We start from the raw sequence: 20,640 nt of genomic DNA, 5'->3' as shown, positions 1-20,640 counted from the left end.
AAGCAGTTTTAAGCTGTAGGGAAAAAATATTAACATCCTATCCTGCCTTTGTCCTTGGTGTATTGTTACTCCTAACTTGGTTATCAGCAAGTTCACATTCCTTTCTTGCAACTGGTAATGTAGAGTTTAAAGATTGTTATTCATGAGTATTGATTATAATATTGATGAGATGGGAAGGCTTAGTTTAGAATGCCAATGAAATCACTGCTGGTTATTAGAAATGACCATTCAGGCACTGATTATAATATGTTAAAGCCCCTTGGGGGTATGTCCCAGAGGGGATATAAAAGCCTTGTTCTATCTTAAAACTTTTGGGGAACAGTGTCATGCTGGCCTAAAATCCTTTGAGTTCTGTGTTGCGCTGTTCCTCTCGTGCACGTAATAAATTCTGATTAGAACTCCCGACTCCAAAACTTTCTTCCACCACAAAGCACTACTTTGTTTTTGATACTGGATAAGTATATATCATATATAGTATATAACAAAGGGATATAGCTAAATTTACAACAATAAAAAGGAAAAACTTTGTAGGTGGTTTATACAAGTTTTGATAGTCCATATGGTGAAATTAACTCATACAAACTAAAATAGTTATACAAATTACAATTAATAATAAGGATCGTAGTTATTATTATAGCACCTTTATTTCTGACTATAAAAAATAAATAAGTGTTATTTCCTAATTGAGTATGCTTCAAAAGTATAGAAAATGGCTATTATTCCCCACAAACTTTGCTTTTGTGACCAGGACAGTGATATTTTGAAATGTACCTATTTCCAATGAGAACATGGGCGAATTTGTGTCTTTTCATTCACATAAAGTCAGAAAAAAGCAACATATGAATCTAAATTAACATGTATTTATACTAAAGTAATACAAAAATGACTACAAAAGATTTAGAAGTGAGTAGTTTTTTGAGATTTACGATTATACTGTAAATCGCTTTCACGAATCAGACCCCAAATGTAGTCTCCCATCATGTTCTCATTATACTGTCCTTGGTAGCAGCGTTCAAAGTCCAGTATATCCTGATGGAAGCACTCGCCTTGCTCCTCCGAGTACACTCCCATGTTCTCCTTGAATTTATCAAGATGAGCATCAAGGATATGGACTTTGAGAGACATCCTACAGCCCATTGTGCCGTAGTTCTTCACCAGAGTCTCAACCAGCTCCACAACAAATGTGTGCTATAAAGCAGGATTGGATTAAAACTGAAAAAATATTTCCCATTTCATATAATAATGAAAAGAATGCATTGAATAACAACTATATCAGCTGTTACCAATTGTGTGTATGTTTTCTTCATATGGGAAAGTTTTCACACAGCAACCTCAATTAATGAAGACCGATTTACGATGCTTAAATCCAATAGCAAAATATAACAGTTTCTTTCCTGAAAATGTGACACTTCCATGCTACTTGTGAACTACTTTTTGTTTTCCTTTACATTATATTTATATACTGTAGAGCTTAAATATATTTCTGCATTTCTTACAAAATATTTAAAAATCTGTTAAGAAATTATATGTGTTCTGGCTGAACATTTTTATTAATTGGTGAATTGGCTGTAATACTATTGAATAAAACACACTGACACATTATTAAATACGTGTGATATGCCTGATAACCTGTGTGAATTCACATAATTTGTAATATTAAAATTACTAATTGAGATAATTAAAATATCAGATTCTCAGTGTTAGAGGAATGAAATACAGGTTACAAAGCTTTTACAAAGTTGAGAAAAGGCAATGCCCTGTCATTGACAACACAGCTTGTTTTTTTGTTGTTGTTTTTTATGTTTCTTTAATAGATCTGAAACCTGACAACAGAAAGTAATCTTGTTCACATTCAGATGTGATAATATATACTTTGTATGTGTAATTTCAGTAAGCTATTTTACTATTCTATTTTGGAGTATTTATGTCTTATATGTGTCTCAGATTTTGGATACTGTAAGTGTCTAGGTTGATCTTTGCAAAGAGATAGTTCTGGTGTTCATTATTATTCTCACCTCTTCAACTCCGGTCACAGAATAGGCATGGCCCTTGACCAATCCTGTGACAGTACGAGTCTCAAAGCGAGCAGGAACCAATGACTGCCAAACAGAAAAAAATAGGTCAGTTATCATTTATTTGTTGCTTATCCCACAATTTAACTGATCAGAATTAAGTGTTTCCAAGTATTTTTTAAATTGATTTAAAGGTGACCTATAAAACATGCTAAACATGGGACTTTGCAAGACTAGTTTCGACAAATGGTAGGAAGACTCAATGAAATTGTCTTTTTTCAAACAAATGCCATTGCTTAATCTGAAAATAGCTTTTAACTGGTAAAACATTAACTAATTCAGTTAAGCATGTTTTATTATAATCCTCCCAAACAAAAGCTTTTTATTTTTTATTTTTTATCTCAATCTCAATTTAACTTCAAACAAAACTTGTTTTAAAAAACACATTATTAAACCCATTAATGTAAGGAGTACCATGTCCACATCATACTATACATGCATCTAGGATTATTCTAGTTTTATTCTAGATTATTCTAGTCTCTGAATTAAAACATAACTTCAATTAAAAGTACACCTCCTTAACTGTGAATAGTGTTGGTTGGTAGCATTTCCTGTTGGCAGAGATTAGGGAGTTTTCTGAAGACATGCACCAAACACAAAAAGGAAACTAAAACTTTCTGTCACTGGAAAAGTATAAGACAATGTATGCCATAATATTCAGTCAGTCTAATGCAAGTTAAATCCCACATTCATGGGTCACCAGTTCATCTGAACAAACATGTGTGTCCCTTTTGCTGATCGTGCAGTTATGTTCACTTTGGTTTGTTTTACTAAGGCAGTGTTATGGAGTAGTTTTGCATGCCTGTAATTATTGTTTGGGCAGCCTGCAGGAGCAATGCAAGCCACTGCATGTCCCAATCACCATGCTCTGGGAACTGGTGTCCTCAATACCAACCCCAGCAGGTGATTCTCCTGGATCTTTCTTACTAGCCTCTGCATCGGTGATCATCTTATCAATGAGTTGACCAATGACACTGGGAGCTGGGACACCTGGGGTTATGCCCATTGTGTCCTTTTCCGAGTCAAAAGAGAGAAGGAGAGAGAGAGAAGGAGGGAGAGGGAGGTGCACACACATTCAAATACAGAACAAGGTTCAGCGAGAGAGGGAGCCAGAAGTATTCAGAGATACAGCGAGAGAGATTGTGAGAGGTACAGGATGGTCAGAGCTGATATAGGAAGATTGAGAATTGGTTGCAAAATGGAGACATAAAGGGGGAAGGCAGATGGACAGGAAATGAGAAAGAGTTGAGAAAGTGAAGACAATGAAACACATAAAGTTGATTTTTGCATTCTTTGTACAAATTAAGTGGATTCTTATGATAAGACTATGGTTTGATACTTCATCTGAAAGTTAGCATCTTCTACAGAACTGTGTCTCCTGTCAGCACAATGGGGAAACAGTTTGGCATTTCTGGCCTAGAAGGGAGAGTGCCATCTATTGCTCCACCGACACCATTCCCAGTTACAAACTGATTTTCATTCTGCATCCTCTGACATGTGATAAGGTCAGGTTTAATGTAGATCAGGGGTCCCCAACCGGTCGATTGCGAGCTACTGGTCGAATAGAGTCACTCATGACACATTTAAAACAAAAACGCTCAAATAAATCAGATTTTATGTTTAAATGTTTTATTTATTTTACCATTTACTAGCCAAGTTAGAAACATAGGAAATTACTTTATTTTTATTTAATTTTTTTAATAATAACAAACAAATAAGTTTTTGTCTTATTTCCATACACAGACCGGAAGTTCTTGGTTAGTGGTGTAGACCGGTTGAAGAAGGTGAAATCCTGTGTCATCCAGCCTCGTAATTAATTTTTTTCTGCAAGTTCTATGTTTTTGATTTGGAAATAGTGTCCAAACAATTAACCGCTTAATTTAATTGCTTTTTTTCTTTTTTCTTTAAATAAGCACAATGAGTGAAGGGCCGTCTACTTCAAAGATGGCAAAAACCATAATTTTCATACTGAGTGGGAGGAGGAATATTTTTTTACCACTGTTAATGACAAATGTGTTTGTTTAATTTGCAATGCACACTTGGCTCTGGAAAGCAAGGGGAATGTTGAAAGACACTTTAAATCAGTTCATAAAAACTATGACGAAGACTTTCCATTTAAAACGGAGCTCCGAAAAAAGAGGGTAAGTGAACTTAAATCACATTTAAAGACTCAGCAGTCAATGTTCACCAAGCAAACCACCAAATCCAAGGCAGCAACAATCACTTCATTTCATGTCAGTCATTTGATAGCAACACACTATTGAAGATGGTGTGTTTGTAAAAGAAGCTTTTCTTGAAGCAGCGGATGCACTGTTTGACAATTTCAAAAACAAATAGGAAATAATATCCGCTATCCAAGATATGCAGCTTTCGGCGAACTCAGTAACTCGCCCATTTCAGTTAAAAAATGGGATTGAAAATTGTGTGTTTTTTTCTCTTCAGTTTGATGAATCCATCGATGTTGTTGACAGATCTCAGCTGGGTGTATTCATTAGAATGGTTTTCGATGATTGCAGTGTAAAGGAGGAACTACTGACAATAATTCCATTGAAGGAAAAAACTAGAGGACAGGATGTTTATTCTGCTTTTAAAAAATACATTGCGGAACATAAAATACCAATATGTAAACTTGCGTCCATTACAACAGATGGTGCACCTGCTATGATTGGATCGATCAATGGGTTTGTCTCGCTGTGCAAAAGGGACCCCGACTTCCCCGCGTTCCTGAATTACCACTGCATCATACACCAGCAAGCTCTGTGTGGGAAAGTTCTGAACATGAACGATGTTATGGACTTTGTTGTTAAAGTTGTAAATTCAGTTCATTCAAGGCCACTGCAGAGAAGGCTGTTCAAAACTTTACTTGATAAAATTGATGCACAGTATGGTGACCTACTACTGCACACAGATGTGAGATGGTTAAGCAGAGGGAAAGTCCTGCAACGATTCAGAGATCTTCTGCCTCAAATTAAGATTTTTTTGGAATCTAGAAATGAACACCACCAACAACTTGATGACAAGCTGTGGCTTTTAGAGCTGGCTTTTTTGAATGACCTGACGGCAAATCTGAACGAATTAAACATGGAACTTCAGGGAACACAGAAAGACATTACTGAAATGATAAGCTCAGTGAAAACCTTCCCAGCATGAGTGAAGAAGTAGAAAAACAGAAGGGAACAGAAGGGAACCTCCCATCTTTTGAAAAATACACCTCTCACTTGGAAATAATTCTAGCAGAATTTAAAAAGAGCTTTGCAGATTTCAAACAGCTGGAGCCGGTAGCCACCTTTATATCCTTTCCATTCATGACTGTTGATGTCGGTGAAATTGCAGAACAAATGAGGTCAGTGTTTAACCTGGACAAGGCAGACATCGAAAATGAAATAATAACCATTCAAAATGACATCCAACAAAAATGCAGAGTTTCAGATGCTACTTTTTGGGCCCTGGTCAGTACAACAAAATACCCAGAAATAAAGAAAGTTGCGCTGTGTATTAAATCACTTTTTGGATCCACTTACCTCTGTGAGTCTGCATTTTCAAGCATGAAAATAGTAAAATCAAAATACAGATCAACAATGACTGATGCTCACCTGAATGACTGGCTGATGATAGGCAATGCCAGGCCTCTCACTAATGGTAAGTTTCAGAAACAATAATTATTTTTTATTAGAGCCTATGTAGCTCGCAAGACTTTGGGTAAATCAAAAGTAGCTCCTCGTCAGAAAAAGGTTGGGGACCCCTGATGTAGATATATATGCTGGTACTGATGTAATTTAGGAGCAAAGTGAAGGAGAATGAAGGGAACTCACATCAATGGAACAGCCCATCAGGGATCCCCTCTCCAGGGCTTTCTTCATTATCTTGAAGAGTTCCTTGGGGGCTTCCTTCATCTCGAAGAACTCTGTCACCCCCCCTGTAAAGTCTTCCATGGCCTCCGTGGTGTTGCCACCCTTAAGGGCCTCATAGGAGCCATGTAGCCTGCAGGGGGCAGTAGAGAGTATATGGGCAGAGGCATAACAGTGTTGGCTTGAAACACTGGTCACTTGAAATTGGTGTAATAATCATTTTTTAATAGTTTGGAACTACCATTGCCAAGATGTTTTTCAAAACTTAAAAATTGAACACTGCCAGATAGTATTTCATTGTTCTTCACCAACTGATTAACCATTCTCCACCTGGTGCTAAAATCTGCATGTTAGTTCTTCTGCAATGGATCGAAACATTTTCAGGGGGACTGAGAGAAAATACTGTGTAGAGACTATAATAAACTAATAAGATAGATGAACAATGTAGATGTCAGTCAGTGTGCCTTTTTTCTGTGCAGTGTTAAACTCATTTAAGGCAAAATCACTCTTAATTGATATTGTTTTTGCCCAAGACTAGAGTGAGTGCTGATGGACCAAAGTATCTGCTTTTGGTCTTCCTGTAATGATTGTACAACAGAAGAGCATAAGCTTGTAAGGCCAGTGCAGTTTGACATCAACGGCTATTTGGAGTTGTGTTATTTTCCTGAAGGGAGGTAGACTGACCAACTCCTTGCACTTACTTGGCATAGGCCTTTTCCAGCAGAGCACTCCAGAACTCATCACGTTCAGCTGACTTGGTAAAGACCAGTTGATTGTTGAAAGTGGGGATTCGGTCATCAATGACAACATCTACCCAGTCGCCATAGCGCCAGAACTAAAGGGGGAGAGGGAGTTACCCAGCATATCCATTTCTACCGCAAGAACTACATCACATTAAATCTGCTCTCACAGTGTGACCTCTTTCATTTATAACCCTACATAATCTGGCCCCACACATGTGATCAACATTTTAATTGCATGGTACATAGGGATCAATGTCCTTTTGTATTGCCTTCATTTTGTTTTGCTCTTGTATTCTAAATCACACTTGATAACGGGGTCTGCCAAGAAATTAATAATAATAATAAAATCGTCCAAACATAGAATGTGTTCGTATGAATTGTATGGTAATATAAGAACATAAGAACTTAAAGTTTACTAATGAGAGTAGGCCATTCGACCCATCGTGCTCATTTGGTGTCCATTAATAACTTAGTGATCCAAGGATCACATCCAGTTTAATTTCGAATGTTCCCAAATGATTGGCTTCAACCACGTTTTATAGAACAGGAAGTGGGAAGGGACTAGATTAGGTTCCTACGGAAGTGCGCAGAAAACGCCCCTTTGGGCAGTGCTTCCTTTTTCAGATAACCAGGGTTGCATCCGTAACCTATCGATTGTATGGGTAATGCCCGTACTGGCATAGTCAGACTACAACACACTGCCTGTAGGTACTGTGCCACATATGCCTAGACAAATCCAAGACTCTCACCTGGAAGTGGAAGATGCCAGCGTAGTTGTCCACAAAGCTCTGGTCAGGAGGGATAACCCGGTACAGCAACTTCTCATTCAGAGTCAGACAGGCAATGGCAGCCAGAAGCCAGCAGTCCCCTACAATCAACAGCAGGCATTGAAGAACAAGGACAGAAGAAGCTATTACTGTAGGTTTGGAGGTCAATTTATTTATTTATATGGCTGATGCTGGATGTCAGGTCATAACTATAATTCAGCTGATAACTTTTACAACCTGACTGCATTGGTTGGAATTGATTTGCTGGTACAGTTTGCATTCCAGACCATGCCTCACTGTTTGGATGGTTTTACCACAATGGCACACATAAGATGACTGCAATAATTTTCTTTGGCTGCTCAGGACCTGGGAGCCTGGTCTTCAGGTCAGAGATTGGATGTTTGTTCAATAAACTGCATCTCCATGTGTCTTCTGGCTTGATGTCACTGTTCCATAGGACGCAGAAGAGTGTGTGCTGATTTATGCGGGATTATGCTTCTGCAAATGTAAAATGTAAAGCGAGACTGTTTCCTCTTCTCAGAGTGGATATTTGATAGTTTTTTTTTTTGCCAACAACTTAATTATCAACTTAACAGTCCCACTAAAATTGTTAATTGTTCTCTAAACATGCTCATTACCAGGGCTCCTTACTGCTACACAGATTATGAAATGTCATCTGCACTGTGAAATCTGTAGTGTAGCTCTAGACAAGATCTTGAATCCTAGCTCAGCAGTGTCTGTCATCACCAACAGCCCTGGTAGCTGCTGAGAGTGATATTTATATCACTGCAACAAGGACTGATATTTGACACCCTAGAAAATATTCACTGGTGTGGCTAAGGTGTGGCTATAAAATATAATGGTAGGGCGGGCAGCCAAACCTATGGAAATTGAGACTGCAAATCACAAATACAATTTGGAAAATGAACTAGGAATGATTCCATATAGCAACTTAATACATCTCTTTATTTTACTCTCAAATAAATAAAACAATGGCCTGTCACAGAATAAAGAGTTTTGCAAAATAATCCATCCATGCCATGGCATGTTATTTAATAGACGGATCAGATAAACTGATCAACTGATTAAGCCAGGTATAAAGGGGAGGTTAGTCTTCTAATATTCAGGCTTGTCCAGTGCCACCAACCTAGTGGGGCAATAAAATATTAATTTACAGACAGATCCTGACTCCCAGCGATTTTCAGAAATGTGATTATCGGGAAAAAATAACAGACAACCATTGACATTGCTACACCTCAAAGTATTTGTTTGCTATTCTTTATCTATTGCTTTTTCAGTGCTTGATATGATTACATTTTTAAATCTATATTGACTGCCTGCACACATCAATTTAAATTTAAAATGCAGTACCTGTGAAATGTATGTCTTTCTCAATGCAATACCCCTGAAACTGAATAGATTTCTAAAATTTGGTTTGTCTGCTTTGTGAATTATTGCTTGAGAAAATAAATTGTAGCTTGGTAAATTTCCCTCAAGGTCCATGTCTGCTATTTCCAAAGAAAAACAGAACACCAATTCAAAAATGGACTCAATCTGTTAAACTGCAGAATCTGTTCTCTGTTCAGTCAGGGCCTCTGGAAGTGATAAATCAGCTTTAGATGGGTTTTACACTATGGAGTCAAGAGGGCAAAAGGGTCACATTACAAGCTGCACTGGGATGTGATACATGCATGCCCTCTGGGGATCTGGTGTGTGTGTCTTGTGATGAAATTCACAAAATTGCCAAAATAGTGAAAGGCTAAGATACCTAATTAGATTACTTCTCCAAAAGTGATCTCACAACCTAAGCTGGGCTATTTTGAGAGGACCACGCATGGCATGTGAGCAAGATTCACTGGGCAAAAGTTTTTTCCCCATTAACCTACTTCTCTGAATATCCCTTTGGTCTCTGGTTAGTGGTGTCAGCTGGTGCATTGGCCATGAAAGTACCATTACAACTGCAGAATACCACTGCATTTCCTTCAGCTGGTGCTATTCCAAACTGACACCCCAGAAGCAGAACTTAAATATCACGCTACAATGTGTAATGCCAGGCCACTGCAATAAAAAAAAAACAAATCTGAAAGAGCAGGGATGCATGGTATTCCTAATAAGGTTGCTCTGCACTTGACATTTCTGTCATCTGAGCTCAAGCATTTTTTTTTTTTTTCTTTTTTGACAAATGCTCGATAGGCACAGCTGTCTTGTCTGGCATTGTTTGGAAATTGCTAGCACTCTACAACCACCAAATTGCAGACCTGTACGTCTCTTCATTGAGGACCCTTTCACATGTTATTTTAAGAGCATCATTACAATTATTTTCATTTTATGTCCACCAATTTGAAATAATCTATTAACACTGCACCCTGCCTGGTTGCTAAAGTACCCCTACACTGGATGAAGACAATACATACACCTCGAAGACCTGCATCAAGACAAGCCATAGGCAGCACTTTTCACAATAAAATGGGCACCAACAAGCCCCCAATGTGATTTAATGTGCTCAGTCAGTGACATTAAACCTCCCTTTGAATAATAGTGTTCCTTCTGAGCACAGCCATTTCAACCCCTAATTAGCAGTCACATGGTTCAATTTTCACTGTACTACCACATGGTTGATCTGCATACCATATACATTTCTATGCTGGATCCCCTACTCAAATGTTCCCTAATTTTCCCCCCATTTTTCTTCACAATGTGAAAACTGCTATCACAATCTGAACTGATATAATTTAGCATACAATTCCCATAAATAGAACTCTCAGCATTGCCATTCCTTAGTGCTAATTTTAATCAATTATCACATAACTGTATACTGTCTGTAGATAACAATGCACCGTGAGAAAACATTGAAAACTGAAATGAACCAAAGGACAAGAACTAAATGTCACAATATAGCAGAGGGCTTGGGGTTGGAGATTAATTTTATCGCAAACAGAATCTGTGGCTCTATCTGGGCATGATCACTCCCATCATGATAGAAATGTTTAGCCATAGGATGATGGTGATCTATGAGAATAACTATGTAATGATTTAGAGTGACGCTTCCCTCTAAGGGGACAAGTGGACCCAAACCATGCCAGGAAAATGTCCCCCACAGCATAACAGAGCCTCCGGACCCCCTCACTGTCAAGCAGTCAGGCCTGTACCATTCTCTTGGTGCATGCAACACACGCACCTGTCAAGAATATTCTCGCCTACTTGTCAAGAATATGGTGAAGAATGACTCATCTGACCATATAACTTTTTTCCACATCTCTGTAGACCAGTGCCTACATGGTTTTTGCATCACTGAACTCTCAAATGTGCATTTGTCTTTATAATGAGGGGTTTATGCACTCAGCATTTTGATATATGCCACAGAGCATGATAGGGTGTTAATTGCACAATGCAGTACACCTGTTTGGAGGCAACTGCATTCATTATGTTCCTCCACTAATTTATTCAGGTTTTTCCTTTAATTTGTCACCTGTGTGTGTGTATGTATATATATATATATATATATATATGGAAGTACATGATCAGTTGAGAAGAAATTACAATTATCAGAAATATTTGACTATGCCCAGATATGAGAGGTGGTAGTGTCTGGTCCCTACACATTGCTACCCTCTCTGCTGACATTGGTGATTTCGATTGTATGGGGCAATGTGCCGGGGTTTATCTCCCCCCATGTGGAACAATACCAATTGGGGACAGCTGCCTGTGACTTTGTCTCTCCTTTTGTTTCTCTCCCTGGGTATAACAATGAGAAGTGCTGCCAGTGAGATTCCCTTCCAATAGAGTAAGCACAATCCAGCCTTTGGGCTGGTGGGGAGGGGGAGGGGAGCTCCTGTTCCTGCTCTGCTGTTCCGTGGATTATACTAGTTTTTAATCAAAATGGTATGACTGTCAATATTGTGTGTCTCAATATCAAACGTAGTTCAATATACTTTTTTACTAATTTGTACATATGTAATCAGTATTTTGTGAATTCTCTTTTGGCTTTAAAAACATGGATAATTTGTTTCCATTAGTCTTTTAATAGGTTAATCAACTTCTCAGGAAGGATGTTCAAAATCTCCCCCATGCACAACCTCTCCAGCTGCTCCAGGCTGTGAAGCTTGTGCTTGGGGACTATGGCTTTTTTTTGCTCCTACCACACAGTTTGTATTGGATTGAGGTTGAGAGATTGTGATGGCCAATCAAGAAAGTTGATTTTTATCCATTTGGTTGTTGTTTCAGGGTATTATAAGGTGCTTCAGGTGCTGTAAAGTACATTTTAACAGTAACCTAGAGCTTCTGGACAGGGGTTGGCAAGTCTTTGGCTTAAATATCCTGGATAATTATGAAAATAATTAATTTCTTAATTTCTAACAAAGCTGGTGAAAATCTGCCCAAAAGCAAAACAAATCTGCCTTCCTGCTTCACAGTACTAATGACATTTTCTCTTGACATGAGCTTAACTTATTTTGTGCCAAATATACCAGTGGCCTTTGTGTTCAATAAGAAGGGGCTGGAATTGACAAACAATTAAATCTGAAGTGAACCATCGTGAAAGCAAAGTTCATGATACACAGTTTAAGCATGGGGAGGAAACATTTAAAATTGAATGGTAGGTAGAAGTGAAACCAGATGTGTCACCATCATGTAACATCAATAGTCAGGTACAGAATTTCACTGAGGTCAATACATATGCAGTTTCAGTGGGATTCTGAGGGATACAAGAGGCCAGGACAGGCATGTATGTGTGTTTGTGAAACACAATAACCAAAAAAGACAAAGATAGAAGCCGAACAGTTACCTAGATCTCCCTGGCAGATGTCAGTCCTGTTGGCACCCCCAATGATAAACTGGGGATTCTCACAGATCTCCTGTTAGATACAAAAAAAACACAGTACATATCTTTGTTCACAGCTCTTTTGACATCAGCAGCAAGGTAAAGCAACACATTGCAAAGGACTGTTCCATTTATGCTCCACAATTCCTTAATTTATACAATATAATAATCGGGTACACAGACGATTTTGTGTCTTTCTTGGTTTTTAATTAAAAAAAATTAACTTTGAGAAACACCTCACATCAAGTTTTCAATTAAAAAAGAAACCCAAAAAGTTTCCAAAAAGAAACTGCATTAGCCAATTCATACAAACCAGTGTAGGCATGTAGCATGATTTTGGAATGTACTTCGATCAAGGTGACCACTTCAGTATTTGTATGTTTTCGCTTTTTGAATGTTGCATCTCCACTCCACTTTTCTACTGAAAGCCTTAGGCACTTTTTCCTGCAGCCGTAGATACAATAACACTTCATGTTGTCTATGGAAACTATATTATACATTTAATTTTGGGCTACTGAACCAGTTTTCATTTGTTTATCTAATTTGTGATAAAATTACTGTTCATGTCTGTTTAACTCCAGTCCATATTTAACTTTAGCCTGTGACAATACAAGACCAGGGGTGGAACATTAAGTGTCCCATGAATGTATACTTCATACAGAAACTTTTCTGTGTTTATTTCTCTTACTACTGCCTGCTGTTAAATCCTAATCAGCTGTCATTAAACCACAACTGCCTACTAAATTTATTGTCCGATTTGCCCTTGAGAGTAACACTCAATAGTAAAGCATACACATTGGAAGCTAAATAAGGCAAGAACAAAACGTTAGTGAAAATAGGATCAGTGACTGACTGTTTAATGTCACTGCATAACTCTTGTATTCGGATGATAAAGATGGCAACAGAAGCAGTGGCTCAATTAAGACAAATGTATAAAAAGCAACTTTGATTGTGGGATCAGATTTGGGGTCAGGTTTGCAGAAGAACCACAGTTAAAGTCTGTTACAGTCTGTGATGTCTTCACCCAACACTTCCCCAGTTCACCACAAGAGGTCGCCACCCCCAGCATTCTAAACCCATCTCTGACATCCACAGCACCATGTGCAAATAGTTAACCTTACCCTTGACTCCCATTCGTTCAGCTAGCCAATCCACAGTTGTTTGCTTCCCTCTGCCCTGTCTATTTAACCCCCTTTGTTTCCCACACTCATCACAAAGTCTTGTATTCCTTTGTGTTGCATTTCTGAGCAGTTCCCTTGTTTTGATTGTCTGTTTCCACAACCTCTGACTCCTTCTTTTCACCATGACTATTGGATTGCCCTTGACACCCCGCTTGCCTGATCAACTGAACCTTGCATGTGACCTCTACTATGCCTTTGCCTTGCCTTTGTTTACCCTGGTTTGCCAGTACTTGAACTCTGTCTGTTTCCAATCACTTCTTCCACGGTCTGCTCTTGGGTCATCTACCACCCCGTCTTCCCATGCCCTACAGAATGTGACACAGTCTATGGTAGAGAATGGTGGCAACTCAGGGTTGGATTTAAAGCAGTTCACTTAGAACATTCAAATCCATTTAGATTCAGAATGTTTTAATTTCCAGATTTTCAATTAATTATGAATTTGTGTTACTTTAAGCCACATTTTGCTGGTACTTTGTTTCATATGTTGTGAAACTATGCACCCCCAACCCTACCCCCAACTAAACCTATGGCCTTGAAAGAATTTGTAAGTTCAGAGGCCTGTGCTCATCAGCAGGATGGAAGTGCTTCAAGACCGATAGAAAGTGTATGATGGAAACTATTCTGCACAGTCCCTGGCATTCACTTATGCATGCATGACTGTAACTCAATCCACATTGTCATCCTAGATTGCTATCCAACAGAAAGGAGAGAAAGTGGTTAACCACTTGTCACCTGGCAGTGAGCTGTCACCAAACAACTGCAAGCAAGTAGTTTCACTTCAACCCAAGCAAAGGTCTGTAACACATGACAGAATACATGATAATGTGGCCCACTTGAATTGACACTGACTTATGTAGAGGCGTAGACTGGCAGAAAAAAAATGGTGCTGGCACTCTCCCTTCTCCTGCGAGTCGCACTCGTCTCTACAGTACCTGACTGATAGCAGTGGGTGATGGCCAATGAGTCAACTGTTTGCTTCTGGGCTGTGCACAAGGGCAGAGCCAGGGGGTGGCCCCTCTGAATGCCCCCAACCCCGTCTTGCTACTTCCCTTCCTCTTAAAGATCCTCGAGCTAGCTGCTCATGATCAACTCTCTGCATTTCTTTCCCATCACTCACTCCTTGATCTCTCTGCAGCATTTGACACCATTGATCACTCCATCCTCCTCTCCTGCTTCATTGAAATTGGAATTTCTGGAATTGCTCTGGCCTGGTTCTCCTCCTACCTCAATGACTGGACCTACCAAGTTGTAGCGATGCCACATAATGGGAGTGTGTTTCTTTAAGATAGCCTGACTTTCATTTTAAAGATGGCCACTGCATGTTGACAGAGGGGAATGGCTTTTGGGAGAAGAACAGAGCAGGGATATCTGGTCTATGTGTATGTTTGGTTCTTGGTGCTTGCCAAAGACAATGTCTCCGTAGAAGGACTTTCCAACCTTTGGGGCTAACGGAGAGTTTCTTTTGCTTTTCTTACGGAGGAGTGAATCACCATCTGTTTTTTTGACTTCAAGATCCTACTTTTGGGAGTTGACAAGATATGGACTTGACCTTTTGGGTTTTTGTTGCTGACTTCCTTGGCGTTTGGGCTTTCCATCTTTCATCTGGGATTTACAGACTTTACTTTGGATGGACAATCGAACGTTTGAGGGTAGTGGTAAGATCCAGGCATCACTGGAAGATTTGTGGTACTTTTTGTTAACATTATTTTATATTTTTTTATTTTGCATGTTGCCTATGTTGCTGTTATCTGTAATATGTGTTTATACTAGTGGTGAGGTCAATCTGATGTTGGAGGGACCCATTATTGTATTTGTACCCAAATTAATCTAGTCTTTCTAGCTTTGTTTCCATGGAGCCCTTTCTTTATTTCTGAGTGGGAGTTGATATAATTTAACTAACCATTGTAAAGTGACATGGCGAGGTTCTTCATCCACACCTCAACCTCTCCTCACACAGGGGTGCCCCAAGGCTCCATCATAGGCTCTGTCCTGTTCTCTCTCTACACCCACTCTCTGGCCCCCTTTATTGCATCCCATGATTTCTCCTACCATTTCTGCACAGATGATGCCCAGATCTTCCTGTCTTTTCCCTCTTCTGACCCCTCATCCCCTCTCACATCTCTTCCTGTTTGTCTGCTTTCTCCTCCTGGATGCACTCACACCACCTTAAGATCAACCTCTCTAAATCTAATCTCCTCTTTTTCCCCTCCTCCTCCTAACCTTCTTCTGATCTCTACATCTCAATCCCCTTGGAATCTACAGCACTCTCTCCCTCTTCTTCCGCTAAGAACCTAGGAGTCACCCTCGATCCTGCGCTCTCCTACACTGAAATATCACTACGCCGACATACACTGAATCTGACCGTTCCTCACCAACTACATGACTCAGCTGCTTGTACAGTCCCTGGTCCTCTCCCGCCTTGACTACTGCACCTCCCTCCTGGCTGTCCTGCCTGCAAATACCACCCGCCCGCTGCAACTCAACTCATTGTAAACATTTCTCCCATGTTTCATAATTTGTACGTAATTTACTTGAGTATTTGGGATTGACCCTGTCCTTCTCTGTGGCAATTGTTTTGGCAGCAAACCTGATTCTCCCAAGTTCTTGGGCTAAATGTGCACACACATCATCAGTTCACAAGTTAAAAACACTGCATGTAAACTCCACCACTGATTTATCTGTTTTTGAAAAAAACAAAAAACAAATTTGCAGTTCAGAGGTTCATTTTATCGTGTAACAGAAATCTACACTGCATCATCAATTTGTGTTTTTCCCCAATAAACCTGCACACATAATTGTGACTCATCTCCTTGCTCTTTTTCATAAAGCATGGACATTTTACCAGTGCAGTTGAACTGAAGTTCAGATCTCCAGAGCTGGCATCTGCATTCACCCAGGAAGCCAGTTGGCCACCCATTGGGAGGAAGGGAGCTCTGGCACAGTCATAGGGGCGTTCATGCCAGTGTCACAGGAGCGAACACTAGATTGCCACTGACCCTTTCCTGGTGGAGAAATGCGGTCAACAATGAGGTTGAGAGATTCATCTTTAAATGAAATGCCAGCCTGTGACAGAATGAGACATCCTTCATATGTGAATGTGATCTTTATATGCTCTCATTGTGTTTAAACTCATGTTCCACATCTTACTCTTCACACAATGATACCACATCACATTGTACAAAAATGTGTTATACATAAGTAGTGTGTGCATAAAAGATGTGCAGCACTATCTCCCTTTAAAGTTTGAAGAGATTACTGTTGAGACTCTGTCTAAACCCGAACCACATCTGATGTCAGCAACTCTAAGAAAAACCTAACTTGGCTGAGCTACAGCATTTAACCATGGTTAGAAGCTGTAGCTCAGCTGAGCTAGGTTTTTCTTAGAGTTGCTGACATGAGATGTAGGTTGGGCTACATCGAAGCCACAAACACTATTCCTGAAACATGACCCAAGGTAGAAAGTGCAAAATCTCCAGTGTAGCTCTTGTAGCTCTTGAAAATAAAGGGTTACAAGGTAGATATTTTTTAATTAGAATCATAAACTATATCTCTTTTTCATCTTCCTCTACCTCTTCCATGAAAAGCTTTGAATGTCACCATTCACTTCCATCTTTCATCCTCTCAACATATTTCTTCCCTGGCATGCTCTGGCAAATTCCTCCTGAGAAAAACATAATCTTATGACCTTTTGATGCCTCCTTAAGACACATCTATTTAGATTACATTCTAGATCATTCTAATCTTATAACTGACACATGTAGAACATATTTCATTATATAGAAGTGTATGGATACTTAAATTATTCATATGCCAAATTTACCCCCTATTTTGTTTATTTAAAATATGAGAGATATTTAAAATAATTTTGAGTAATTTATATATTTATTGAATGTTTAAAATATATGGTTAGGTTAATTTCTGCTATATATTTTCAACATATACAATAAATATATATTTGTAATAGTGTGTAGATAAGACATTGTATGTTACTTTGTTCAACCATGTAAGTTTCCTTGGATAACGGCATCACAAAACAACTGCATAATAATAATAAGTATAAGAACGAACAACAAAAATAATCACTGCCATTATAAAATACAATACCTTACCATAACTACATCAAGAACCACCAAACATTGTAAAATCATGGTGGTTTTCCTCTAAGAATGCTTCTAAACTGGCTAAACTTTTTTTGCTTTCCTTCAGGTGTAGTGCTATGCCCCTGGTGACACCATGCAATCCTTTCCAAAATGCTATATTGAAACACCACTTATTAGTCAGCATGTAATTTTTTTAAAGCATTTCATGGGGAGTGCAGCTGAGGGAGGCATAACTAATGACAGCTATGATAATAGTGTGTAGACAGTGGGTGACAGAGGCATTGCTAGCAATTGATTAGTCCAGACTCCCATCCCACAATCCTGTTATTGTATTGCTTCAAAAACATTTTAAGAAATGCTCTCATATTAAGTAAAGTCAACAACAAAGTCTTAAAGTCAACAAAATAATTAAAAAGATAGAAAAATTATAATTTCAGAGACTTGTGATTAGTCTAATTTTTTAATTTATACAACTCTTTTTTTTTAACATCGATCTCAGACATTGAATATTATACACCACATAGCCTACTTCACATTAAAGATCACAAAATAAATCAATGAAGTAGTTTTTGATTTACTGACTATAAAAAGGATATAAAATTAACATATGCCAGTTTGTAGTTTTCCTCGTTTTAATGAGTAACTACTGTATATCTAAATTAGGGCTGGGCGATATGGCCAAAATACAGAATCACAGTATTTTTCACATTTTTGAAGGTATGACGATATGACGGTATTCCCTCAGGCGACTGAGCCAATTTTTCCCGTTTTTACCACTTTTAAATTCTAGCTGATAAACAGTATGCATTTGCTTATGAACCACAAAGTGTTTTATATCTATTTTTTAAGAACAACCTCTGCTAAATGCATTTTTCATATATAATGTACTTATAAGACAGTATTTGAGTGGATAATGTACAATAAAGTAAAAAATCAAGAAATGGAATTCATGTTTATTATTGATTTCACACCCCCACACAGTAATAGTGAATAGTTCTGACACTTAGAACATGCTCTTCAAAGCCTTAGGTATTGAAATATGCATGGTTTTTCAATAAACTATATACATAAAACCATTTCTGCAAACAATGCCAGGCGAACATTGAGATTGTATTTTCCCTGAGATATTCAGGTCCCTCAGACATGCCACTGAGCAAAGCTGGGCCTCTCCAGGAAGTGGCAGAGGGGCACCTGGCATGCCAGGGTGTGTTGTTATATATTCTGCTGACCTTACAGTGCTCACAGTTCCTGCTCAAAGCAGCAGGGCTATATTGAGGGTGTGGTATGTCCAGAGGGACAATTGGCAAAGAAGTGTGATTGTTCTGCCTGTGATCCAGTGCACTGTGAGTCTTTGTTTCGTCCAGTTGAACCCCAGGGGAGCTGGCAGGGGTAAATCTGGGCAGAGTGGATGCCCAAACTGGATCAGCTTCTGTTTTCCATTTCTGGAAAAAAAAAAGATCTAATTCTGTTTATTTTTTTTACATTATTGCACATTTTCCACTTGTACTTGTACATAACACATGCATACTTGCATAGCTGAAGCTGTTCTGAATCCATAGATATCACATATATAGCAGTAGCATCTATTATAGCGGAGATATGAGCTGAAAAAATGCCCCTCTCTCTCTGGCTCTCACCCTCCTTCCCCCCTCTCTGGCTCTGCTCAGTGTCTGTAACCTGACACTTATCAGCTGATCTGTTCTCCTGCCTGAGACAGGTTTTTTTTTTTTGATTGGCTAGTAAAAAAAAACAGTATCCATGGCACATGACACATACAGTAACATCCTCTCCATTGGGCAATTCCACCCCCATGTGCTGCTTTGCGCATTGAATTTCTAAAATGATAGGTTGCGTATGCAACCCCGGTTATCTGAGAAAGGAAGCACTGCCCAAGGGGGAGGGGTTTTCAGCGTGCATTGCTGGAATGCATCGAAGACTTATGTCTATCAAAGCTGCCATTGGCTCTTGTGCCTGTCACTCAAACAGGACCCTTCCGCTTCCTGTTTGTATAAAAGGTGACGTCTGCACAAGGACTTCCTCTTTTTGCAGGGAGCTCGAACTCCCGCGCGACCTTGCAACCCTTGGGCAGTGCCGGGGTTGCATACAAAACCTATCGTTATCTTTCAAGTCAGAAGCACTGCCCAAGGGGGAGGGGTTACAGTATAACCAAAATGTCACAAGGGAGGAGGCAGCGAGCTGGTAAGAGAGCCTGCCCCGAGGCGAACCTACTAGGAGCTGTACCAACTCTATGATAGAACCACAGGGGCCCCTTGGGCCACATCTGGGCTGTCCAGATGCGAAGACCGCGGTCATTCTGAACTGGGAAGAAATAAGCAATGGTGTATCATAAGAAAGTTTACAAACGAGAGGAGGCCATTCGACCCATCGTGCTCGTTTGGTGTCCATTAATATCTAAGTGATCCAAGGATCCTATCCAGTCTATTTTTAAATGTTCCCAAACTTTCAGCTTCTACCACATCGCTGGGTAGTTTATTCCAGATTGTGACTACTCTCTGTGTAAAGAAGTGTCTCCTGTTTTCCGTTTTGAATGCCTTGAAGCCCAATTTCCATTTGTGTCCCCGGGTGCGTGTGTCCCTGCTAATCTGGAAAAGCTCCTCTGGTTTGATGTGGTCGATGCCTTTCATGATTTTGAAGACTTGGATCAAGTCCCCACGTAGTCTCCAGGGTGAAAAGGTTCAGTTCCCTCAGTCTCTCCGAGTAGGACTTTCCCTTCAGACCTGGAATAAGTCTGGTTGCTCTCCTCTGAACTGCCTCTAAAGCAGCAATATCCTTCTTGAAGTGTGGTGCCCAGAACTGCACACAGTATTCCAGATGAGGTCTAACTAGCACATTGTACAGTCTTAACATTACTTTCCTTGTTCTAAATTCTACACTTTTGACAATATACCATAGCATTCTGTTTGCCTTTTTTATTGCTTCCCCACATTGCTTGGATGGAGAAAGTGAGGAGTCCACATAGACTCCTAGGTCTTTCTTATGTGTTACTTCATCTAGATCTGTACCTCCCATAGTGTAATTATAGTGGACATTTTTGTTACCTGCATGTATTACCTTGCACTTGTCCACATTGAATTTCATTTGCCAGGTGT

At 39.3% G+C, this 20,640-nt stretch overlaps 1 protein-coding gene across 8 annotated transcripts in view; it reads right to left on the bottom strand.

Moving 5' to 3' along the window:
• The window catches only part of LOC136716834 (calpain-3), a 63,483-nt gene that overhangs the window by 28,746 nt on the left and 14,097 nt on the right, over positions 1-20,640 (bottom strand). For 4 of the 8 annotated variants that reach the window (XM_066694231.1, XM_066694233.1, XM_066694235.1 and 1 more), the window contains exons 2-7: positions 12,214-12,283; positions 7,413-7,531; positions 6,622-6,755; positions 5,885-6,053; positions 2,968-3,084; positions 2,016-2,099 (exon numbers count right to left, since the gene is read on the bottom strand). In XM_066694231.1, coding sequence (XP_066550328.1) covers positions 2,016-2,099; positions 2,968-3,084; positions 5,885-6,053; positions 6,622-6,755; positions 7,413-7,531; positions 12,214-12,283 — 693 coding nt within the window. The remainder of the gene's footprint in view (positions 1-2,015; positions 2,100-2,967; positions 3,085-5,884; positions 6,054-6,621; positions 6,756-7,412; positions 7,532-12,213; positions 12,284-20,640) is intronic. The other 4 variants (XM_066694234.1, XM_066694238.1, XM_066694236.1 and 1 more) reach the window with 1 other exon arrangement.

Source organism: Amia ocellicauda, chromosome 21 (assembly GCF_036373705.1).
Source record: "Amia ocellicauda isolate fAmiCal2 chromosome 21, fAmiCal2.hap1, whole genome shotgun sequence".
Lineage (NCBI taxonomy): Eukaryota > Metazoa > Chordata > Actinopteri > Amiiformes > Amiidae > Amia > Amia ocellicauda.
Note: the sequence above shows the minus strand (reverse complement) of the source record. Positions and strands in the feature narration are given on the sequence as shown.